This window comes from Stigmatopora nigra, chromosome 15 (genome assembly GCF_051989575.1).
Source record: "Stigmatopora nigra isolate UIUO_SnigA chromosome 15, RoL_Snig_1.1, whole genome shotgun sequence".
Classification (NCBI taxonomy): domain Eukaryota; kingdom Metazoa; phylum Chordata; class Actinopteri; order Syngnathiformes; family Syngnathidae; genus Stigmatopora; species Stigmatopora nigra.
Window position 1 is genome coordinate 559,163 of NC_135522.1, and position 25,249 is coordinate 584,411.

The 25,249-nt window shown below is 41.9% G+C and overlaps 1 protein-coding gene and 1 long non-coding RNA gene across 7 annotated transcripts; one reads left to right on the top strand and one right to left on the bottom strand.

The window, feature by feature from the left end:
- Window positions 1-14,505, top strand: LOC144208327 (transcription factor Sox-9-B-like). Of its 5 annotated transcripts, none has more exons than XM_077734102.1 (5): window positions 1-59; window positions 7,900-8,028; window positions 11,740-12,191; window positions 12,930-13,183; window positions 13,578-14,505. In XM_077734102.1, exons 2-5 carry the CDS (start codon window positions 7,957-7,959, stop codon window positions 14,321-14,323), a joined length of 1,524 nt encoding a protein of 507 aa, XP_077590228.1. In that variant the 5' UTR covers window positions 1-59; window positions 7,900-7,956; the 3' UTR covers window positions 14,324-14,505. The 5 variants fall into 5 exon arrangements, with proteins under 5 accessions (XP_077590228.1, XP_077590229.1, XP_077590231.1 ...); XM_077734103.1 differs by having other exon boundaries at window positions 13,581-14,505; XM_077734105.1 differs by lacking the exon at window positions 1-59 and adding an exon at window positions 11,124-11,202.
- LOC144208328 (uncharacterized) lies at window positions 13,634-25,007 on the bottom strand. 2 transcript variants are annotated; one of them, XR_013328870.1, is made up of 6 exons: window positions 24,867-25,007; window positions 16,344-16,578; window positions 14,979-15,057; window positions 14,584-14,680; window positions 14,332-14,418; window positions 13,634-13,872 (listed from the first exon to the last, which is right to left on the bottom strand). It is a non-coding gene; the product is annotated as an uncharacterized LOC144208328 (long non-coding RNA). The 2 variants fall into 2 exon arrangements; XR_013328869.1 differs by having other exon boundaries at window positions 14,580-14,680.
- Window positions 25,008-25,249: the final 242 nt, after the last annotated feature.

Sequence of the window (25,249 nt, forward strand, 5' to 3'; positions counted from 1 at the left end):
ATGTGACCCCGAATGACGTCTTATATAATCCATCCCTCGAAACATCCCCCCCATTCCCGGTAAGTGCGGGACCCCCGCCGCTGTGCAAGCCGACCTCGGCTCTCGTGCAAACAACGTCGGCGGTTCTCACGGTCAACACCCCCCCCCCCCCCCCCCTTCTTGTCCCGCGTGCTGGGACGACAGATAGAGTTGCAAATGTGCACTTGTAGCGGGTCCGAACGAAAGAGGGTGGCACACCGCTCTTCTTCTCCCAATAATTGACGGCCACTTGATCTCACGGGCTGAATCGGGGGCCGGTCTCTCGGGTGAGGTCTCCCGGGTCGGTGGGTCTGGTGGGCCGGGCGCCGCTCTTGCTGGTATGTGTGGGAACCGGCGCGTAGTCCACCCGGGCGCACCTGCCAAATGGCCGTGGGCGACTATTCCCAAGGCGCCCTGGCTGGCCATTCTTTGCTATTTATACTGGCGTTACGTCTCGGATGGCCGCGCCGCATCGCTTTACTTTTCGAAAGTCGAACCTTTTATGGTAGATGTTGACGGCGGATCGGTTCAATTTGTGTTTAACGCATTTAACGCATGAGTGGAATGAGTAGGGAGGTCACGATACGCAAATTACTCGTTTTTAGATTATCCTATTCTGTGAAAAAGACTGTTTTGAAAGGTAATTTATTGATAATGTATATATAATGTCCGCCATCTGAAATTGGGTAAAGGAGTTTTTTTTTAACTGTATTTTCACATGGGCAGCCCGATGAATGAGTGGAGAGCATGTGGGGCTCGCAGTTCTAGGGTCGAGGGTTCGAGCTCAGTTCAGTCCTTGCTGTGTGTTGTTTGCATGTTTGGGTGGGCTTTCTACGGGTACTCTGTTTTTCTCCCACATCCTTGCTGGGCTAGCTAGATGAACATTTGAAATAGCCCCCAGCTATGATTGGTTGTCCTTTGTCTCCTTGTGACCTACAATTGGCTGGCCCTCGATTCAGGGTGTCCCCCACCCTAGTTAGCTGGGATAGGCTCCCCCCCCCCCCCCCCCCCTGCGCTCCTAGTGATGATAAAGCAGTTCAGAAAATGAGATGATAGATGAGATGAGTTATTAGCAACCACATTAAGCCTTAATGACAGGAGCATTGGCCCTTCAGGCCTCCCTCCTTCTTGGATGACCCCCGTGTCGTGACAACCGGGAGGGCTCCTCTGTCAGTGTGGGCTCGCCTTTCCATTCGAGGTGGTCGGCCAGATCAAAGCCGCAGGTGGGCTGCTTGAAATCCTAATGACAGGCAGGTGCGCTACAATGGAACGCTAACGCTAGCCCCAGAAGCTCATTTCATCGCTTTGCTCGGTCCTTCCCGCCCGCGTAGGAGGAGCGGCTTGAAGATCGAACCTTCTGTGAGGCGGACGTGCTAACTACTAGCTAGAATGCTAATGATTACTGGAATTTGTCTAAAACCACCTTGGCAATAGCTCCAATAAGGCTGAATTTAAATACGTTTTTTTACGATGGAAAATCGATGAATCCTGGAGACAAAAGGTCCAGCGGCACGCATGGCCACTCCAGAAAAGTGGCCAGAGGAAATGGCATCATCCCAAGGCCAAATAAGTGGAAAGGGGTGAGCGAGGGGTGACGTATGCCCGAAGCCGGTCGGCCGGCGCTTCCAAATTAAGGACAAAACAATGTGTCAGGCCATGATGGATCAGCGCGGCGGGGCTTTTTGTCAAAATTCAGCCGTCTTGGCCGGCCGGGCACTTCCTATAATCAAAGGCCGTGCCCACCCATGGCTAATGAGACATTAAGCAAACGTCAAGAAGGAGAGTTTGAGTGGGGGGGCGGTGGGCCGGGGGTTTGATTTAAAGCAGACCCCCGCAAAACAAAAGGGGGGCTTCCAGGGACAGATTCCGATCAATACCCAGCGTAACGCCGCAGTGGTCGGGACGAGTCACATGACCGGGCTGGGGCGCCCTTATTTTCCCACGGCTCAGGGGCTCTCGGCACACCTGGCCTGACAAAGCCCAGGAACTAGATGGACCCCCAAAACCAGACCCCCACACTCGACGCTATTAGATGCTTAGATATGATATCGGACCTTCTAGTTAGCAGGATCTCTTTTTTTTTGAAAGATGATATTGGGAAAATAACTAGAGAAGGAGCAATCCAGTGGTTGAGTGGTTAGCACCTTGGTCTCACAGTTCTGGGGTCGTGGGTTTGAATCCCGTATGGAGTTTGCATGTTCTCTCAGGGCTTGTGTGGGTTTTCTCCGGGGACTCCAGTTTCTTCCCACATTAGAAAAAAAATAGGTATGCTAGGCTAATTGTATGCTAACTTTGATCCATAGTGGGAGTAGCATTAGCTGTAGCCAGTACCACAAAAATATCCGTGCATTTTCTGTTAGATTGCCAACGTTGCCTCCTCCGTTTCCTCCTGACGCATCTGCCCGTCCCGTCCCCCCGTCCCCCCATAGCGGGCCCCCCCTGCCCCGCCAGGCCCAAAACTGTCACTTGTCACACTGTGCACCTCTGGACTCCCCTAGCTGGTTTCAATTTGAGCTCCCAGCAAAGTTAATAAGTTTGAGATCAATTCCGCTCGGCCTGGCGGGAGCTGATTTGGGGGTGGGGCGTTCGGTGTACACTTTCACCCCCCCCCCTTTCCCAGCCTGATTAGCCCTGCTCCTTAACTTGACTGGCCAAGCACAAAGAGCTTGTCTGTTCCCCCCCCCCACGCCACGCCACCTCGCTTCTAATGCGGCGTGACCCCACGCAGTGGAAGGAAGGCCAGCTCCACTTCTCGTTCCCGTTTCCAAAGTTCACGTTACAGGTGAGCCAGATCGTCCCGAGATCGCTGACAAACATGGCCACCACCTTGCGTCCCATTTGTACCTTGAGATATGAGATACCACAACATTTTGTTCGGGGAAGCGCACGACCAATCACGCTCGTCGTACCTTAAGGCCAATGTAAGATAAATAGGGGGGTGAAACATACGGCTCGTGGGACAAATGCCACCAATCGCATTCATACCTGAGGACAATTTAGACAAATGCAAATTCAAAAAAATCTTACTCTTTCAATCAAAAAGTAACCTAGAAAAGCTTGAAAATCCTCTCCATGTCATACATCAAATTTGACAAGCACCCCCTCCACAAACGTCCATTTTTTTGTATTTTCTTTAGTTTCCCAACCGACAAGACATCATTGTACCCGCCGTCTCATTATTCATCGTCAAGTGGCGCGGGCATTTAGTTAAATAAACCTCACCTCCAGCTAATATTCGTCCATCCGTAACCCCAGGGCTGGCCGGGGCGGCCATGTTGGTAAGCACCCGTCGGGGCGCTCATTAAGCAGCTGGAAGTGACTATGGAACTTTTTCTGCCGCCGCGTGATTGGAAGCAACCCCCGGTAACCTAAAGCACGGCCCAATTACAGCTCATTTAAGACCAAAGCAATTTGGACAGATTTTGGGGGGGAAATGACTGCAGAGGTCCCCCGTCGGCGTGGCCCGGCGCGCCGCGCAGGCCGCGCAGGCCGCCGGGATATTTTGACAGGTTTCCACCACAAACCGCTTCACTGATACTCGTGGGGCGGAGTTTGCGCCGCCGTGGCTAATATCCATGTGTTGATTGGGCCTAAAGTCGGGGGGTTAAAGAAGGTCTGAGGAAAGTCTGCGCTAGGCCCGCCCGGCGCCCAATTAGCGCGGCGAGAGGTTAAGCAAAACAGCGCCGTCCCGCCGTCCCACCTGTCCCCACAATTACGGCTACGTAAACACCGGCGTGCGTGCGCTCGCCTAAAATAAATGGACGTAGGTGGTCGGACTTCCCCAATTAAGGATTTTGACAACTGACCGACTAAAAATGGGCTATGCTAGTAACTGCGCTAACTCTCTTGCTATATATGTATATATATTTTTGGTTATATCGTTGTCATTCTCTGTGAAAGTGAACTAAAACTTTTGGAGTGGGAAACAAATCTATTTACCAAATTGAAGTTCTTTAGAGAAGTTTTACTTTGAAAATCCGAAACGTATCTAAAATGCATGTTGGCTAGGGTGAATCGATCGATATAAGTTCAGAAGGGAGCAAATAAATAGTGATTTTTTTCAGAGAGCCCAAGTCCAAATCCAACTTATTTTCCCCAAGCCATTCAAGAAAATCCTAAATTGATTTTCTAGATCCACTTGGCTCAAATAACCGACTTTGCTTAGGACACTGCCTCATACTGCCTGGAGCAAGACGTTGACCTCTGACCCCTAACCCGAAAGTACTTGACAATTTAGGCATGCGGTTGTAAGAAAGCCTTCTGAAATTTCCGTATTATTATGCCCACTTTTGATAGTTTTTGAATAGGGCTTTTTGAATACTGTTCCCATTTTCTGGAAGCATGTCACTTGGTCATTTCCATCTCTCTTGCTTTTCACCACCGTCTAATTGTTTGACACCCAGGTGACACGTGTTTGTGTTTCCCTTCGCCCAAAGGCCCAAAAGCCCAAAGGCCGCTTCCATTCGGCCTTTCACGTCCAGGCGACGCTGGCGGGGCAGGAGGAAAGCGTCACGGGGCGCGCTGAGTCATCCGTCCTGGCCCACTCGGGCGTCCCGGCCAGCGCCGCCAGCTGGAAAATAGCAGAGATGGCGACCGGCGTACACCAAAGGTCTGTTAGGGATCACCCCCCGGGTCCCCCGGCCCCTCCGGCCGGCCCTTCCCCCTGGCCTCCTCCTCAATGTCATCTGAAACCCAAAACTGGCACATTTTTTTTGTTTCTTTTGACAACAGCTAAGTCCCTCTTGATTATTTTCTCATTCTGTAGTCATGCAAAAAAAAGCTAGAAAACACCATTTTTTCCCACTAGATTCCCATCTAAAAATGTTGCGTAGGACGTTACATTTTAGACATAAATAAATAGGTCATAAATGAAAATAAATGAATAAATAAATTTAAATAATATACATAAATAAATAAACAAAAATACAAATAAATTGATTATAATTGAATATAAAATACATACAATAAAAATACACTAAAATACATAAATATAGATCCATAAATAAATAAGCGAGTTAATTTAAAATAAAAAGCAAAACCAAGGCAAACTACCAAACTTTACTCGTTTATTCCCGATTATTGCATGATTGGCATTCTGTTGACAACTTTGCTTCTCGCAGGCAACCAGTCAACCTTGCCATCCCCTTGAAATACAAGCGCTGCTTCGACAGTTCTGGAGATTGCAATAGAAAAAAATGAAAAAACTGTGGCTGGGGGAGAAGATAAATCTCCCGTTGTTAATTGAAATATTTCAATGTTTGAGTTTTTGCTCCATCGGTGGCCAACCACTGACGTGGCTCTCATTTCTGGCCTGGCGGGCAAGGCGGGCCTTGCGCGCTGTCTTGGCGGCCGCCTCTCGCTTAGCGTCCAGATGTTGCTTTGGCTCCGGCGCCCCAGACGTGTCAAAGCCAAGCGCGGGTGACGTTTTGGCCCGCAATTACTCTCGGCCGGCCGCCGTAAGCTGCGCAAATACAGGGCTGAAATGTGCCAATAAGTAATTGTTTCCATGTAGCTGCTCATTACTCACCTACTTTTTATTAGCGCCAATCTTAGCCGATGGATTTTGCATTTTGCCGCGTGCCCGCTAAATTGTTGTCTTATACTTTCGTCTCCATTGGCGACCGCAGGTGGAAGTGAGTCACGCACATTTCGTCTTTGGCCTACAAATTGCCTGCTTGCTTTTTTTTTTGGTTTTCCATTGGGCTTATCCTCACAAAGGGGCGCTGGAGCCAATCCCAGACAACTATGGACTGAACGGGTTCCCAGCCAATGGAAAATGGACAGCCACTTGCACTCCTAGCTAAGGACAATTTAGCTTACATTTAGCCTAGCATGCATGTTTATGGGATGTGGCAGAAACGCAGTACCCGGAGAAAATCTAGTAGTTTAAGATCCAGATTCAGTGCAAGAGTATCAGATGTGATCCAGCCGTGCACCGTAATGATGTCACCGAGCGGAAGTCGAAAAGTGCATTAAAATGTGTGTTTGCGTCAGGTTTCCTTTCTTGCAAGAATGTGGCCAGCTTCTTCTTGCTTGACTGGTCTTACCACTAAAAATGTCTGCACCCTAAGTAAATGGATTGTGCATACCAGCCAAGTAGACACGCCTGCCTGCCTGCCTGCCTGCTTGGCCACGACCCTTTACAGTAGTCGCAAAACTACATAAAAGTTGCCTCGTACCACTCTCCTGCCCTCACTTAAACACGTGATTTGAGGAAAATGAGGTCCCACACACCAAAGTACTACTACTACTACTTCTACTACTACCACTACTACTACTTTTACTACTTTTACTACTTCCACTAGTACTACTACAGTTTATTTTTGTGGAAATACCTCCAGATTCAAGGGTATGCAGTGTGCGTATATTTGTCTAGTGTATGTTTACTGTCAGCTTAACAAGTTAGCTAGCCCTATACTAAGGCTAATATGTTGCTCTTGGCAATAAAAATAATTGCGCGGGGCATTGGTATAACATTTTTGGGGTAGTTTTTGACAATGTTTTTACTGCTCCCTTAACTTTTTAAACAGTTTTTCAGGAAACACAAGATTTGGGATACTCCCGTCTACCGTTTACAAAATGCTAACTGAAAATGGAAAATACATGTTCAAAACGCTAGCTTCCATAAAAAAAGCATCACTTGACTGTTAGCGCACTTCTAGAACAGACTCTGAACAAGGACATGAAGCTAACTAACTTTAGCTAATAAACAGCTACACTTATACAAAGTTATAATGATGCTAAGGTATAATATTTGATGACAGTCACAAGATTTTTTGCTATATTATTGCCTAGAGTGCAAGTTGGCAAGACAGCTCACTAGTTAGCCCCTGGTGTTAGCTTAATGTTAGCTTTACAGAACACTATTTATTTTGGAGACGTTTGGTTTGGGAGTGACGCCGCACGTCCAGACTCTTTAATCCAGTCGGAATCCACTCGTTTTTGCGCTAACTCATGCCCGCCTTTATCTATCCACGTGCTTAGCAACATTCTAGGCTAGCTAGCGAGAAACAAGTCCAATGCAATGGCTCCCGTCTAAAAATAATTATAAAGTGGAGTGTGTGTCTAGCATTGAAGTCTCCACCGAGTTAAGCTGTTATCTTTCCCGTCCGTAAGATATTTAGGCAGGACCGCAGAGCGCTCTGGGAGCGGGAGTCAGTTTACCGCCGCGATAAAAAAGAGGCTTCGGGCGGCGCCCGCTGAGGAGGGGCCCGCCGTCCGTGTTTGCGCTGTCACGGCCAAGGTCAACCGCTAGCACCTAAAATTGGGATTTCCACCTTCACGCTCACTTAAGTTTTGCCCGCCGCTGAAACATAGCTGAAATGTGCACGTTAGGGTCTCAAGGACGGCCGACAACGCTCATTAGCAGAGGTTGCTAGCCGTAATCATCTGTAGCCCACCCTCCGTATTGTCCACCATGTTGTTTCTCGTCACCCGTCGCTTTAAATTCGATTCCCCCGGCGACAAGTCGTTCTTTTTCGCTTTCCGGATCTGGGCGCTAATGTGTCAGGGGTTGAGGGTTAGGGTTTCACGCCGGACGAGTGTCAAAATATGGTTTCAAGAATATTATATCTGTATTATTCTCAATATCATATGTGGCATATTTGTTTTTATAAAGGATTGATTTCAGGTTGGGCTCAAGTTGAACAACAATTTTGACAATTTGTTTAAAAATTTGCAAACTATTTTCTTTGGGCTCCTCAAGATGAAAAAAAATGGAATCAGTTTTCACATTTTTCACCCAAAACTCAGTTAAAATAGTAACAATCCTTTAAGTGTATTTTAGTCCCCTAACCTGATCCCAATCCTTCATTTTGTGGATGACAGTAACTACTTTTTTGACATGAGATACTGATCAGTCGATTTTTTTGTTTTTTAAAGGTCCACCATCTGCGGCACCCCGTCATTAGCAGGACAGGCCTGAGCGGACGACTTTTCATGGCGTGGAGGTCCGTCGAAGCCACAGTTCCAGATCTCCAAAGCGCGGCCGGCCAGATGGACCCGTCACAGGTAACTCTAGATTTTTAATTACATAGCGTGTGAGCTAGCGCCACGGACGGGTCAGCGCTCCTTCAAAAACCCACCCACCATTTGCTCAATAGCCGATTGTCACCCCGAGAATGGCCCAATAAACTATTTCATTCGATTTTTTTCCCTTTTGACAGAGAGAGCCTGAAACAAATCCTATTTTCAAATGTTATGACTTGAAAGCCATATTCCAAATTTTATCTTAGAGGTTAACAAAGAGCCACACGTGGCTCACGAGCCACAGATCTAGATGTAACGTGCGGCAACCCAGTGGCGCGGTGTCTTTCTTTTTTAATGAAGAGCGTCATTCCACGGCGGCAAATCTAATAAAATAGTGCAAAGCAAAGAGGCGAAATATTGGATCTGGGGGGAAAAGGGCCAGCCAGAGACAATTTCCGTCCGCCGTAACATTAGAACATTAGGTCGGGGGGCCAGCGCCGACGGGTCGCCCCAATTAGACGGCGCTTTCCCGCTGGGTCCCGAACGCCGGCCGGTCGGCCGGCGAGCTCTTGTTATGGTTGGCGCCGTTTCCGCCCGGCGTCTCCGGGTAGTCCGCCGCTCGGGCCGCAAAATGACAAAATACATTTATTCGATTGAATTTAATAAGTTTATTCTTACCATACAAGTAGAATGAGATTTAAAGCTTCACTACAAAGTTTAAACAAATAACAACAAACAAAGAGACAAATAAATAATCAATAAATAATAACGCTAAATGAACAATAAAGAAATAATCTATAAATAATAATGCTAAATAAACAATGAATCATTCCTTTCGAACCAGAAAGTTCATTTTTAGCTCTGGCAGGTCGTATGTTTAGCCGAGGTCCCCGAGCGGAACGCAGGGGACAGTCCCGTGGAAAGCGATTGCGTATCGCTGCTCTTTCATGGCGGTGGCGGCGGTGGCGGCGTGTGGGAAGAATGCCTCTTTTCATTGCCCGCTCTCAGACAAATGAAAAAAAGAAAAAAACAGGCTAAGGAAAGACAGACGTTTGTCACACTGACACATCTTCTTTCGAATGACTTCCACCTTGTCCCGTCGGCTTATGTTGTCATCGGCATGGCGGTGGCGCTATTTCATTACATCCTATAGGATTGGTTGTTTTATTTTTTGAAATGGCTTGCTTATTTTTAGGATTTTAAAAAAAGTCATTTACTTTAGGGTTTATTTTTAAACAACCATAATTTGAAACAAATTAAATTTGATGTCTTTCCATAGTTTCATTACCGTATTTTCCGCACTATAAGTTTAAACTCCAAAATCTGTATTTGTAGGCTGTAGTTATCCCCAAAAATGCGTTAATATGTGACAATAACAGGCTTATTTTGTTTCATATTTTACTATTACTTTAGTTAAAATAAAATGACATTAAAATGTAAAATTTAGCCCCTAAAAATACAATTTTGACTCCATTGCGACTAATATATGTTCCTAATATAGTATATCCCTGAAAAAGTACACTAAAAAAACAATGGGGGCCATGGATTATCTAAACAAGGAAGTACATTGAGTTTTAAATAAGATCTGATAAAGAAACCAGAAATGTAAGCGTGGGAAATCCGTCAGTTTACGCAAAGGGACGTTTGAACGTTCTGCCGCCCGCCGACAGTTTCACCTGAGATTCCAGACAGGTGGGCGGTGGGCTCGTCAAAAGTTCTCTTGTCAGATTTGACGCTGACATCATTGAACCTTGCACAACTTTCTTATCCTGTTGTGTTTATGCTTCTCTTTCTAGTATGAAATACATTAGATTAAATGAGTTCCTAATTTGTTTTCTCTCTCAGGTAACTTTACTGACTTTTCCAACCAACTGTTGTTATTTGGACATTCATTACGTCGGACAGGTCACGTTTCACTCAGCGCTGTTTAATTCCCGATGATCCCGAGTCGCTCTGTTTGGCCTTGCGATAACGAGACTGATGTTGCCGTTTTTTTTTTTAAGCTGGTTTATTTTGTTTGGCCCGATAGGCTCCCGGATTTGGATTGTGTACTTCCTTCCTTCGATAAACTATCGCGGTGCACAAAGGCAGAAGATAAGGATTACTGTCAAGCTACAATATCTCCCCTTTGAGCTAGAAAGTAACAGTTAGCGCTCACCGCTAATTCCGTCATATTTTGATACAGTAGCATCCGCTAATGTTTTTTTTTTTGGTACTTTGCGTAAACTGTAAGCAAAAACTGGTCTGTCATTTGTATTTTTTGAACCGTTTTAGTTGTCTAGCGCCCTCAACGGTAGGTAACGAATTAGCTAGGAACAGCTAGGCTAATTTGAAGGTCCATTTTCAATGGAGGTGTTGTATTTGTGGTGTTGCTAGTGCAGCAAATCTTTGAATAGTGTTCCCACTTTTCCAAAACAGAGGCTTAGGCGGCGGACTTGAAGGTCTGGGATGGAATCTCGGGGAGTCGGGAGATGTGGAAGACATGATTTGCCAGTTTACCTTCACTGTTTGCCCGGACATTTTAACGCGGCGGCTCGAAGTGGAGCTGAGAACTTTCCCAAGGCCCGCCGGTCCCGCCGTCTTGCCAGGCCCCTCCCCTCGCCGCCCGGTGGCTCCAAAACGCTTAGCCCGCCGACCCTCTGATGTGCCTGTGGTGGTTTTTGCGGGATGGCGGCGTCCTATCGCGCCGCCGTCCCGAAAGCACATACGTCAGGAACTTACACAAACGGGTGGAAATCACCAAAATAGAAACTAGCCGCTCCATTGCAAAAGCCCACCGGAAGTGATGGCTTGGTAGTCGTAGTTGAATACTAGGAATCAGTTTTTTGTATCTACGTGGAGGATAAAGAAGGTTGGAATTAATAGTTTTTCCGTCAGAAGATTGTATTTCTTAAAACATACGAATAGAATCATTCAATTTGTATTCAATCTTTGCACTTTTTTATACCAATACCTTCGCAAAATTCCAAACTATTTATACTTTAAATGCACTTTTTACTTTTACACGGAATCAAACCAAAATACCCCCCCCCCCCCCCCCACGAGCAAAACCCGCACGTTTAAACAATATAGACATTTACTTTTAAGGGTGAATTGAAGCCTGTTGATTATATTTGACTTGTCCTTTTTTTCCCTAGCTTCGTTTTTCTGGACGTTTGTCGCCTCCTGTTGGCCACCGCGAGATTGCAGCCAGTGACACCGCACCCTCCAACTAAAGTGAGTAAAATGAAAACTGTTTTTATTTCATCGATTAACACGCAATTTGACGGCTTCACGTGACAATTCCACGTTAGAAATGTAAGATTACACGTGTAAATGCGTTAAAATGATATTCTTTAGCTCCATTTTTGTAGTTGTACTTTCCCATTTCATGCAAAAGAAGCCTTGAGTGAGCGTTTTTCTTTTTTTTTTTGAAAGAGGCAGACTCGTGTTACTTTGCCCCGCCCACCCGCTCCAAGCCCCAGCCCCCCTCCCCGTTCACTTCCTGGCCCTTGGAATAAATTCTGCGCGCCCGAGAGCCGCTCCGTGAGTCACGTTCCCCCAACTTGTGGAGTAGCCATCGCACTTTTGCAAAGGACCGGCTTTGGAACTTTCTCTTTTCTATTTTTTCCGCTGGACTTTTTCCTCCTTTTCTCGGCGTCATCCTTCGCAGGAGGCCAACACTTGGGGTGGGGGTGGGGGCGGGTTTTTCTTGTGCGAGCGCGCCTGCGGATTTCAACAAAGTTTTCCGTTTTTATTTTTGTTGTCGCTCAGGGTCCGTCAGTCCACGTTCGCATGAATCTCCTCGACCCTTACCTGAAGATGAGCGAAGAACAGGACAAGTGTCTCTCCGACGCGCCCAGTCCCAGCATGTCCGAGGACTCGGGCGGCTCCCCGTGCCCCAGCGGCTCGGGTTCGGACGCCGAGAACGGCCGGGCGTCCGACCTGCGCCTCCTGCACGCCGCCGCCGACTACAAGAAGGAGGGCGAGGAGGAGAAGTTCCCCGTGTGCATCCGGGACGCCGTGTCGCAGGTGCTCAAGGGCTACGACTGGACGCTGGTGCCCATGCCCGTGCGGGTCAACGGCTCCAGCAAGAATAAGCCCCACGTCAAGAGGCCCATGAACGCCTTCATGGTCTGGGCGCAGGCGGCCAGGAGGAAGCTGGCCGACCAGTACCCGCACCTGCACAACGCCGAGCTCAGCAAGACGCTGGGGAAACTTTGGAGGTGAGTCTGCCCTTCGCGTTTGGGATTGGAATAGAGCGCGGGTGGCAAAGTGGCGGCCCTGGGGCCAAATGATGAGTGCCAACTTTCTGTTTTAGGATCAAATTTAAATGAAGAGTAGAGACGTATATTACATTTCCTGATTTTCCCCCCTTTTAAATCAAAAATAGTCATTTTTTAATCATTTTTCCATGTTTTTAGTTCAAAAATCATTTTGTCAAATCTAAAAATATATGTAAAAAAGCTCAACTAAACATTGTTTTAGAGCTATAAAAAATGAATATTTAGGGCTTTTAATCCAGTTCTTTTAATCCATTTATAAAAAAAAATCTTAATATATATTTATTAATAGATTAAAAGAACTGGATCAAAATCCCTGAATATTCAGTTTTTATAGTTCTAAAACAGTGTTTATTTGAGCTTTTTAAAATATATTTTTAGATTTTACAAAATATTTTTGAACAAAAAACAAAAAAATGATTAAAAAATAACAATGATTGATTTGAAAGGGGAAAATCAGGAAATGTAATATCCATCTATACTCTTCATTTGAATTTGCTCCTAAAACTAAAGGTCAGCACTCATTTTCTTGGGCCGCACAAAATGATGCAGCGGGCCAGATTTGGCCCCCGGGCCGCCACTTTGACACCCGTTTCATCGAACCTGCTTTTATTGTCATTATACGAGCGCCATGCATTCGTGCAAATGTGACAAATGTTCTCCTCCTCTTTCTGGTCGCAGACTGTTGAACGAGTCGGAAAAGCGTCCGTTTGTGGAGGAAGCGGAGCGCCTGCGGGTGCAGCACAAAAAGGACCACCCGGACTACAAGTACCAGCCCCGGCGGAGGAAGTCGCTGAAGAACGGCCAGAGCGAGGCGGACGACGGCGAGCCCGCCACGCACATCTCGCCCAACGCCATCTTCAAGGCTCTGCAGCAGGCCGACTCGCCCGCTTCCAGCATGGGGGACATGCACTCGCCCGGGGGGGAACACTCGGGTAAGGAAAAAAAGATTTCTTTCTTTCATTCAGTCATTTCTTTTAAAATGTTAGTGTTAAGTCTTTAAAGTTATGCACTAAATTGCAATGTAATTTGTAATTATAGCTTAAACACAGCATAGCGAGTACAAGTAGATTGCTAGTAGTACTTATTAATGTTAGTCTTATTTTGAAATGTGTTTAAATAGCAAACGTCATGCTAAAATTAGTCCTAAATGGAAAGTCACATTTTGAATGTAAAAATAAGTTGCAAACAGGTATGAAAGTAAAAGAATTTATTTGCATGTGTTGATAAAGTTACATTCATTTAGATGACACATTGTAAAGGATTGAAGCTATTGACTTAACTTTTGTTCAGGATGACAAAGTTAACACTTGTGTTTGTCTTTTCCAGCAGGTCAGTCCCAGGGGCCCCCCACCCCTCCAACCACCCCCAAAACGGACCTCCCCTCGGCCAAGTCGGACCTGAAACGCGAGGGTCGCCCGCTCCAAGAAGGGCGCCAACTCAACATCGACTTTGGCGCCGTGGACATTGGCGAGCTGAGCAGCGAGGTCATCTCCAACATGGGCAGCTTCGACGTGGACGAGTTCGACCAGTACTTGCCTCCTCACAGCCACGCCGCCGTCGTGGCCGCCGCCCAGGGCGGCTACTCCGCTGGCTACGGCTCCTCGGTGGCGTCCCAGGGGACCTGGATGACCAAACAGCAACAATTAGCGGGAGAAGCCGCGGCGGCGGCGCAACAGCGAGCCACTCAGATCAAAACAGAGCAGCTAAGCCCCAGCCACTACGGCGAACAACAAGCAGCAGCCCCCCCACCGCCATCGGCTCCCCAGGGAAGTTCCCCCCAACACGTGGCTTACGGCTCCTTCAGCCTGCAACACTACAGCGCCTCGGCCTACCCGCCCGCCAACCGCGCCCACTACGACTATCCCGAACACCAAGCGGGCGCTTACTACTCGCACTCCCCTGCATCGGGTCAAGGATCGGGCTTGTACTCCCCCTTCGGCTACGTCAGCCCCAGCCCGAGACCCATGTACACCCCCGTGGCCGACAGCACCGGCGTCCCCTCTGTGCCGCCCGCCCATAGTCCACAGCACTGGGACCAGCAACCCATTTACACCCAACTAAGCCGGCCGTGAGGACTCACCAAGACGCCACGTCCACTCCGTCCTCGGCCGGTGTCGTCTGACTTGGACACGGGGCAGGTTCGAATCCCACTTGTTGCTCTTGTACACTGTAAAAAGAAAATATGGTAAATATACTGGCAGGACAACACGTCCACTTCACAGTTTTGAGATAAAGTCCCCCAGTATGGAGTTGATACCTGTGTGACTTTTTTTCTCCCAATCGGGTCAATGCTAGCTAGGCTAATTGTATGCTTAACTAAGTAAGTACTTGCAATTGGTGGTCCTTCTGGTAGTGCCTTGCGCTTTAGCTGACGATCAGTTCATTCTGCCTTAAGTTAGGGTGGGATTGGCTCCGGCATCCCCGCGACGCTGGTGAGAAAAATGAATGAGTGAATAGTATGGTAGCTGCGGTTCCCAGAATTTTACCCTTAAAGACTTAGTGCAGTACTCGACAAATTAAGTGATTGTTTTTTTTAACTGTAAGCAAGAGTTTTGAAGAAATCTGAATACTTTTACACTGTATGGCACTCCCTTGGTCATTACTCTTGACCCACTTAGTTAGTCAAACGTGCTGACTGCTGAGCTACTGCTTAGAAACAAGTGGTGTGCATTGTTAAGAGTTAGGAAAACATTCTTTTACAAGAACTAAAATGGCAGCTAAACTTACCTTGACAGTCAGCGTTCTTGATTGCTGTCCGTCCATCTTCAAGTCTTGTGACCTCTGACCTTAAACTGGATACTTTTTCCTGTGAACACAAAGTGAAATGCAGTTTGTTATTCATTTGACACTAAACTTTAAAACCTTTTTTCAACTCTGGCAACCGCAGCTACCGCAAATTTAAAATTTGGGGGTATGTTTTACAGTGTATATATTTCAGAATGGGTAGTTCAGGTTGACGCCGGAGTTTTCTCCGCCCAGCAACAGACGGTCAGATTTTTCCGGATTGGCTCCCGACTGTGCCTTTTTGTAAACGCTTGGAACGGCGATGATATTTTTCTAGATATAATGCCAACATAATTCCTCCGTGAGGACATAGTGCTTTGAAATATTTTAGTATGTACTGTGTATGTGTTTTGCTCTTCAGCTAATCCGTGCCATGGCAAAAAAAAAACGTCTTAACTCTTTTGACGCAAACGCGAAAATTACCCGCAGTGGCCTTGTCTTTTATTTTTGTTTTTGTACAGACTGACTGAGTTGTAATTTTTGTTTTTTTTGAAAGTTTTTTTTTTTTTAAACTGTACATATTTTAATCCCATCTGGGGCGGGCTTAGTCGCTCAAATGCGGGGAGGGGGAAGTTGGGTTAATTTATGTATTTGGGCTTTTTTTTTTTTTTTTTTTTTACAACCGCTATTTTGTGGGTTTTTACCCGGTCTGCCTTGATACCACTGGTGCCTGCGGAGGCGCGGACGGGAGACTCCGCCCATCTCCGTTCCCACTTCCTGCTCTCGGCAGCCAGCAGGTCTGAGCCCCGCCCAGTCGCCACGCCCTCTCTAACCTCTCTTAATTTATTCTTTAGCATTTAATTTTATTGGAGAATTAACTTTTTCGGGGCGCAATTATCGTCGGAGTAGATTTTTTTTCTTTTCTTTCGTGGTACGGATGTTTTTATTTATCGTTTGTTAATGATATTTCATTCCGATCGTTGGAGTCGAACTGGAATTTTTTTTTTTGCAAAAAAAGTTGCTGGAAATGGACATGTTATGTTTATTTTTTGTTGAGATTTGGTTTCTGGCTTTTATATTGTGTATCGTTAGACCTGGTTTTGTGTCGACTCTTACTGCAGTTTTCCTTTTAGGTAAACATGGCGTTGTCTTTAAAAAATTGAAGCATATCTTTTTTGTATCATATTGTTTGCAATAAAAAGAAAACACTGTAAACTGTCATTGCCTCCGTGTCATTTCATAGAGTTTATCTATGGTTTTTATGATTAAATACTATGTTTTCCTGTCAATAGATGCTGTTTAAATTTTTGGAACGCTTCGAAATGGTAACTTTTAAGTCAAATTTTGTGTATTAAAATCTTTTCTTACCTTGCGTGTGTGTTTTTAAGCGAAGGGAAAGTCGCTGGGTCGCTGGGCTGCCCGCCGACCAAGCAGCGGGAGGGAGGAAGGTCGGACACTTGATGAATGATTGGGAGAGGGGATCGGAAACGAGAGCAAATTTTTCTCCTCCAGACGGGCTTTTCCACGGGCACTTTTCCCAGGACGGGGCCATTATTATTCCGAGGAGACGTCTGCCCCCATCCGAGCTCTGTGGGTGGTCTTTCTGATGAAGGCAAAAAGGAAAAGGACAAGAAAGGATCAGAAATGGACGCCCGGCCCATGGATACACACACTGACAAACTGGAAAAGCATCAAATACATCCAGAGAGAGGCCATTTACATCGTGCAAAACTCAATCTTTGGGCTTTTCTAGAAAAAAAAGGACCATGTATAGTAAGGCATTTTGATGTTCAAAAACGACATAGTATAGTAAGGCATTTTATGTTCAAAAACGACATAGTATAGTAAGGCATTTTGATGTTCAAAAACGACATAGTATAGTAAGGCTTTTTTCTTCAAAAAAACGACATAGTATAGTAAGGCTTTTTTCTTCAAAAAAACGACATAGTATAGTAAGCCTTTTTTTCTTCAAAAAAACGACATAGTATAGTAAGGCTTTTTTCTTCAAAAAAAACGACATAGTATAGTAAGGCTTTTTCTCTTCAAAAACGACATAGTATAGTAAGGCTTTTTTCTTCAAAAAAACGACATAGTATGGTAAGGCTTTTTTCTTCAAAAAAACGACATAGTATAGTAAGGCTTTGTTCTTCAAAAAAAACGACATAGTATAGTAAGGCTTTTTTCTTCAAAAAACGGCATAGTATAGTAAGGCTTTTTTCTTCAAAAAACGACATAGTATAGTAAGGCTTTTTCTCTTCAAAAACGACATAGTATAGTAAGGCTTTTTTCTTCGAAAAAACGACAGTATAGTAAGGCTTTTTAGTTCGAAAAAAGGACATAGTATAGTAAGGCTTTTTTCTTCAAAAAACGACATAGTATAGTAAGGCTTTTTTCTTCAAAAAACGACATAGTATAGTAAGGCTTTTTTCTTCAAAAAAAACGACATAGTATAGTAAGGCTTTTTTCTTCAAAAAAACGACATAGTATAGTAAGGCTTTTTTCTTCAAAAAACGACATAGTAAAGTAAGGCTTTTTTCTTCAAAAAAACGACATAGTATAGTAAGGCTTTTTTCTTCAAAAAAACGACATAGTATAGTAAGGCTTTTTTCTTCAAAAAACGACATAGTATAGTAAGGCTTTTTTCTTCAAAAAAAACGACATAGTATAGTAAGGCTTTTTTCTTCAAAAAACGACATAGTATAGTAAGGCTTTTTTCTTCAAAAAAACGACATAGTATAGTAAGGCTTTTTTCTTCAAAAAACGACATAGTATAGTAAGGCTTTTTCCTTCAAAAAACGACATAGTATAGTAAGGCTTTTTTCTTCAAAAAAACGACATAGTATAGTAAGGCTTTTTCTCTTCAAAAACGAGATAGTATAGTAAGGCTTTTTTCTTAAAAAAAAACGACATAGTATAGTAAGGCTTTTTTCTTCAAAAAACGACATAGTATAGTAAGGCTTTTTTCTTCAAAAAAACGACATAGTATAGTAAGGCTTTTTTCTTCAAAAAAACGACATAGTATAGTAAGGCTTTTTTCTTCAAAAAAACGACATAGTATAGTAAGCCTTTTTTTCTTCAAAAAAACGACATAGTATAGTAAGGCTTTTTTCTTCAAAAAAAACGACATAGTATAGTAAGCCTTTTTCTCTTCAAAAACGACATAGTATAGTAAGGCTTTTTTCTTCAAAAAAACGACATAGTATGGTAAGGCTTTTTTCTTCAAAAAAACGACATAGTATAGTAAGGCTTTGTTCTTCAAAAAAAACGACATAGTATAGTAAGGCTTTTTTCTTCAAAAAACGGCATAGTATAGTAAGGCTTTTTTCTTCAAAAAACGACATAGTATAGTAAGGCTTTTTCTCTTCAAAAACGACATAGTATAGTAAGGCTTTTTTCTTCGAAAAAACGACATAGTATAGTAAGGCTTTTTAGTTCGAAAAAAGGACATAGTATAGTAAGGCTTTTTTCTTCAAAAAACGACATAGTATAGTAAGGCTTTTTTCTTCAAAAAACGACATAGTATAGTAAGGCTTTTTTCTTAAAAAAAAACGACATAGTATAGTAAGGCTTTTTTCTTCAAAAAAACGACATAGTATAGTAAGGCTTTTTTCTTCAAAAAACGACATAGTATAGTAAGGCTTTTTTCTTCAAAAAAACGACATAGTATAGTAAGGCTTTTTTCTTCAAAAAAACGACATAGTATAGTAAGGCTTTTTTCTTCAAAAAACGACATAGTATAGTAAGGCTTTTTTCTTCAAAAAAAACGACATAGTATAGTAAGGCTTTTTTCTTCAAAAAACGACATAGTATAGTAAGGCTTTTTTCTTCAAAAAAACGACATAGTATAGTAAGGCTTTTTTCTTCAAAAAACGACATAGTATAGTAAGGCTTTTTCCTTCAAAAAACGACATAGTATAGTAAGGCTTTTTTCTTCAAAAAAACGACATAGTATAGTAAGGCTTTTTCTCTTCAAAAACGAGATAGTATAGTAAGGCTTTTTTCTTAAAAAAAAACGACATAGTATAGTAAGGCTTTTTTCTTCAAAAAACGACAGTATAGTAAGGCTTTTTTCTTCAAAAAAACGACATAGTATAGTAAGGCTTTTTTCTTCAAAAAAACGACATAGTATAGTAAGGCTTTTTTCTTCAAAAAAACGACATAGTATAGTAAGCCTTTTTTTCTTCAAAAAAACGACATAGTATAGTAAGGCTTTTTTCTTCAAAAAAAACGACATAGTATAGTAAGCCTTTTTCTCTTCAAAAACGACATAGTATAGTAAGGCTTTTTTCTTCAAAAAAACGACATAGTATGGTAAGGCTTTTTTCTTCAAAAAAACGACATAGTATAGTAAGGCTTTGTTCTTCAAAAAAAACGACATAGTATAGTAAGGCTTTTTTCTTCAAAAAAAACGACATAGTATAGTAAGGCTTTTTTCTTCAAAAAAACGACATAGTATAGTAAGGCTTTTTTCTTCAAAAAACGACATAGTATAGTAAGGCTTTTTTCTTCAAAAAAACGACATAGTATAGTAAGGCTTTTTTCTTCAAAAAAACGACATAGTATAGTAAGGCTTTTTTCTTCAAAAAACGACATAGTATAGTAAGGCTTTTTTCTTCAAAAAAAACGACATAGTATAGTAAGGCTTTTTTCTTCAAAAAACGACATAGTATAGTAAGGCTTTTTTCTTCAAAAAAACGACATAGTATAGTAAGGCTTTTTTCTTCAAAAAACGACATAGTATAGTAAGGCTTTTTCCTTCAAAAAACGACATAGTATAGTAAGGCTTTTTTCTTCAAAAAAACGACATAGTATAGTAAGGCTTTTTCTCTTCAAAAACGAGATAGTATAGTAAGGCTTTTTTCTTAAAAAAAAACGACATAGTATAGTAAGGCTTTTTTCTTCAAAAAACGACATAGTATAGTAAGGCTTTTTTCTTCAAAAAAACGACATAGTATAGTAAGGCTTTTTTCTTCAAAAAAACGACATAGTATAGTAAGGCTTTTTTCTTCAAAAAAACGACATAGTATAGTAAGCCTTTTTTTCTTCAAAAAAACGACATAGTATAGTAAGGCTTTTTTCTTCAAAAAAAACGACATAGTATAGTAAGGCTTTTTCTCTTCAAAAACGACATAGTATAGTAAGGCTTTTTTCTTCAAAAAAACGACATAGTATGGTAAGGCTTTTTTCTTCAAAAAAACGACATAGTATAGTAAGGCTTTGTTCTTCAAAAAAAACGACATAGTATAGTAAGGCTTTTTTCTTCAAAAAACGGCATAGTATAGTAAGGCTTTTTTCTTCAAAAAACGACATAGTATAGTAAGGCTTTTTCTCTTCAAAAACGACATAGTATAGTAAGGCTTTTTTCTTCGAAAAAACGACATAGTATAGTAAGGCTTTTTAGTTCGAAAAAAGGACATAGTATAGTAAGGCTTTTTTCTTCAAAAAACGACATAGTATAGTAAGGCTTTTTTCTTCAAAAAACGACATAGTATAGTAAGGCTTTTTTCTTCAAAAAAAACGACATAGTATAGTAAGGCTTTTTTCTTCAAAAAAACGACATAGTATAGTAAGGCTTTTTTCTTCAAAAAACGACATAGTATAGTAAGGCTTTTTTCTTCAAAAAAACGACATAGTATAGTAAGGCTTTTTTCTTCAAAAAAACGACATAGTATAGTAAGGCTTTTTTCTTCAAAAAACGACATAGTATAGTAAGGCTTTTTTCTTCAAAAAAAACGACATAGTATAGTAAGGCTTTTTTCTTCAAAAAACGACATAGTATAGTAAGGCTTTTTTCTTCAAAAAAACGACATAGTATAGTAAGGCTTTTTTCTTCAAAAAACGACATAGTATAGTAAGGCTTTTTCCTTCAAAAAACGACATAGTATAGTAAGGCTTTTTTCTTCAAAAAAACGACATAGTATAGTAAGGCTTTTTCTCTTCAAAAACGAGATAGTATAGTAAGGCTTTTTTTCTTAAAAAAAAACGACATAGTATAGTAAGGCTTTTTTCTTCAAAAAACGACATAGTATAGTAAGGCTTTTTTCTTCAAAAAAACGACATAGTATAGTAAGGCTTTTTTCTTCAAAAAAACGACATAGTATAGTAAGGCTTTTTTCTTCAAAAAAACGACATAGTATAGTAAGCCTTTTTTTCTTCAAAAAAACGACATAGTATAGTAAGGCTTTTTTCTTCAAAAAAAACGACATAGTATAGTAAGGCTTTTTCTCTTCAAAAACGACATAGTATAGTAAGGCTTTTTTCTTCAAAAAAACGACATAGTATGGTAAGGCTTTTTTCTTCAAAAAAACGACATAGTATAGTAAGGCTTTGTTCTTCAAAAAAAACGACATAGTATAGTAAGGCTTTTTTCTTCAAAAAACGGCATAGTATAGTAAGGCTTTTTTCTTCAAAAAACGACATAGTATAGTAAGGCTTTTTCTCTTCAAAAACGACATAGTATAGTAAGGCTTTTTTCTTCGAAAAAACGACATAGTATAGTAAGGCTTTTTAGTTCGAAAAAAGGACATAGTATAGTAAGGCTTTTTTCTTCAAAAAACGACATAGTATAGTAAGGCTTTTTTCTTCAAAAAACGACATAGTATAGTAAGGCTTTTTTCTTCAAAAAAAACGACATAGTATAGTAAGGCTTTTTTCTTCAAAAAAACGACATAGTATAGTAAGGCTTTTTTCTTCAAAAAACGACATAGTATAGTAAGGCTTTTTTCTTCAAAAAAACGACATAGTATAGTAAGGCTTTTTTCTTCAAAAAAACGACATAGTATAGTAAGGCTTTTTTCTTCAAAAAACGACATAGTATAGTAAGGCTTTTTTCTTCAAAAAAAACGACATAGTATAGTAAGGCTTTTTTCTTCAAAAAACGACATAGTATAGTAAGGCTTTTTTCTTCAAAAAAACGACATAGTATAGTAAGGCTTTTTTCTTCAAAAAACGACATAGTATAGTAAGGCTTTTTCCTTCAAAAAACGACATAGTATAGTAAGGCTTTTTTCTTCAAAAAAACGACATAGTATAGTAAGGCTTTTTCTCTTCAAAAACGAGATAGTATAGTAAGGCTTTTTTCTTAAAAAAAAACGACATAGTATAGTAAGGCTTTTTTCTTCAAAAAACGACATAGTATAGTAAGGCTTTTTTCTTCAAAAAAACGACATAGTATAGTAAGGCTTTTTTCTTCAAAAAACGACATAGTATAGTAAGGCTTTTTTCTTCAAAAAAACGACATAGTATAGTAAGGCTTTTTTCTTCAAAAAAACGACATAGTATAGTAAGGCTTTTTTCTTCAAAAAACGACATAGTATAGTAAGGCTTTTTTCTTCAAAAAAACGACATAGTATAGTAAGGCTTTTTTCTTCAAAAAACGACATAGTATAGTAAGGCTTTTTTCTTCAAAAAAACGACATAGTATAGTAAGGCTTTTTTCTTCAAAAAACGACATAGTATAGTAAGGCTTTTTTTCGTTAAAAAACGACATAGTATAGTAAGGCTTTTTTTTGTCAAAAAACTACATAGTATAGTGAGGCTTTTTACGTTCAAAAACGACATAGTATAGTAAGGCATTTTTATCTTCAAAAACGACATAGTCTAGTAAGGCATTTTGACGTTCAAAAACGACATAGTATAGTAAGGCATTTTGACGTTCAAAAACGACATAGTATAGTAAGGCGTTTTTTTGTTCGAAAACGACATAGTATAGTAAGGCATTTTGATGTTCAAAAACGACATAGTATAGTAAGTCATTTTGATGGCTTTAGGCTTTTTTCCTTAAAAAAAGGCCATTTAGAGTAATTGGAAAGCAAGTATGGCAATGTATCACCATTGCGCCATATTGTCACAGCCACGGTGTATATCGCTGTGACACAATTCGTCTGCCCGAGACACATTAAATGGACCTCGGCACCGAGTTCCTTTACAAACGCTCCATAAAATTCCTTTGGAAGCCAACGGAGGAGGAAGCCGTGCTAAATCACGGACGGGTTTCCATGGAACTTTGTCCCGGCGTTCAAGAAGCGCCGCACATTTCCCTCAAGCAAAAGCTCAAAAGACGGCCATTTTGATTCATTTCGCCACGGCATAAAACACATGGGGGATTCCACGGATTCTTACATTTTGGTGGAAACCCATTTTCGACGGCAATTTAGCCAACAAAAATGTTGGCGATGCTTTTTTTGGCGGAACTGCAATTTCACGCAAACATTGTCCCGCCCCCGCCAGCCATCCGTCTTGGGCTCGGCCCCACGGGGACGGAGGTTGGTGCCAAGTGGCTAGCCCCGCGGTCCCGAAAAGCCCCCGCGGTCCCCCCCGCCCCTCGGCCGTCTTTGTGCGGCCATGTGTAAGAAAGCTGGCAGCGGCCCGAGGTCAGCGTCCCAAAATGATATTAGCATAATCCCATTAAGTGTGTCAGAGGCCCGGCCAGGTCCGGAGACCACTGCGCCAGGAACTTTGGGAGAAGCAAAAACGGATTAAACCACAGTATTATGACCTGAAAGATTGGACACATGGGAGGTCGTTTGATCAAGACAAATAAAATACTTGAAAAACGTAGTACAGTACTTTTGGGTTGTGTTAAAAGGGAAACAATACTACTTTAAGATGAAGGTTAAGTTCCTCATGATTGAATTAATGAACTGATTCTATATACAGGGCATTTTTTAACCATTTTTAGTGAACAATATTTGCAATCCTCTATTTTTTCGAATACACAATCTTCATATAGTTGAACTTTTGAGCCATTTGCATTACTTTTGTTTTAATCGCAAAAGTGCATGTTTGCAGTTATATAAAACATGACATAACAGGCATTATTTTGCTACTATTTTGTTACTTTTTAGCATTTTTTTAACAGTCAAATAATCCTAGGCAGAGTATTCATTGTCAGACATTTTTTAAAATACAAGTATAGTATGGTATGAATAACAAGGTGATCCTATTTTGCGATATTTGAGGGATTACTGTTTTTTTTTAACGAAAAAAAGCCTTACTACCCACTTTTTTTTAAAACAAAACTATAAAGAACAGCAAATGTTTACCGTAACTGCACGTCATCGTGTCACTGACGTCAAAGTACGTCAATTTCCGAAAAAAAAAAAAACAAACAAAGCGATTGTAAGTGTGCCGAAACCAAAAAAAGGAGCGCATTACCCGCCCACCCGCCATGGACGTGAACGGCCGTCCGAGGCACGTGAACAGGGAGGGCGGGCCCGTCTCCTGTCAACGGGACTCGTTGGCAACCGCCCAGTCAAAACGCCGTCGGGCCTTGTTTTGTTACTTTGTTGACATTGGTTACCGCTGTGAAATCGACAACCCGACCAAATGCCGCGGGCCATCGGTCGGAATAATCCCGATGACAGCGAGCGACGTAGTAATTGCGCTTGTTTTGTCTGCTTTTGCGTTTCCTATGTGACAACCTTGCCTTAATACAACTAATCGGAGGATTAACTGGTGTAAGTTTCTGTCCGTTTGCATTCTTTACTTGTAATTAACGCGCTTGCTGCCCAATGACGACGCAACCAAGGCTAAGTCGGTGTGTCAAAGGTACGGCTGGCGGGTTGGAAGTGGTCCACTAGGGGGTCCGATACGGCCACTTGCTAGCTCATTCGTACAATTTAATGATTAATTTTTTGAGAATTTTTTGGTGAATTAAGTCATAAATTTCTGTTCGCAAAGGTATTTGTTCATCCGTTAAAATGGCAGCTAATGAATTAACAAAGAACTGAAAATGTCTCAAAACTAATAGAAAGTCACCTGACATGGCCAAAGAACAGCGAGAAACGAAAAAAACGCACACCAAAAGTCCCTCAAAATCACTAAGAAATGATCCAAAATTCACTGAAAGTGACCTGCAAATACCTTGAAATGGAAACAAAATGAACTTACTTGTTATTGATAATGACAGATGTCCAATTCACTTCTACCAGCTGTCTAGGCTCATCTTTCAGTGCCATTGACGGTGTCCATTACGTTATGGTTGGAAGGGTGAGTGACCTGGAAGGACCCTAAAATGACAAGAAAGACATGCAAAATTAACTCATTGCTTGCTGATGACAATAATAGAGGTCAAATTCCCTTAAAATCAAACTTTTTAGTGCTGTTGACGGCACTAGACATCCAATCCCTTTTGTTGATTAACCCCTCCAAGTCAAAGGGATTGGACGCTTAGCTAGCGCCGTCAATAGCCTCTAGTAAAAGAACTGTATGAATGCTAACCGGCGAAACAAACCAAGTTTGAACCCCTAAGCTAACTAAATTAACATTAGCAC

Excerpts from the sequence above, each read along its gene's own strand:
- LOC144208327 (XM_077734102.1), top strand. The coding sequence starts at position 7,957 with ATGGCGTGGAGGTCCGTCGAAGCCACAGTTCCAGATCTCCAAAGCGCG. Across the intron at positions 12,192-12,929 it reads ACGCTGGGGAAACTTTGGAG|ACTGTTGAACGAGTCGGAAA; the intron begins GTGAGTCTGCCC and ends TTCTGGTCGCAG. Across the intron at positions 13,184-13,577 it reads GCCCGGGGGGGAACACTCGG|CAGGTCAGTCCCAGGGGCCC; the intron begins GTAAGGAAAAAA and ends TGTCTTTTCCAG.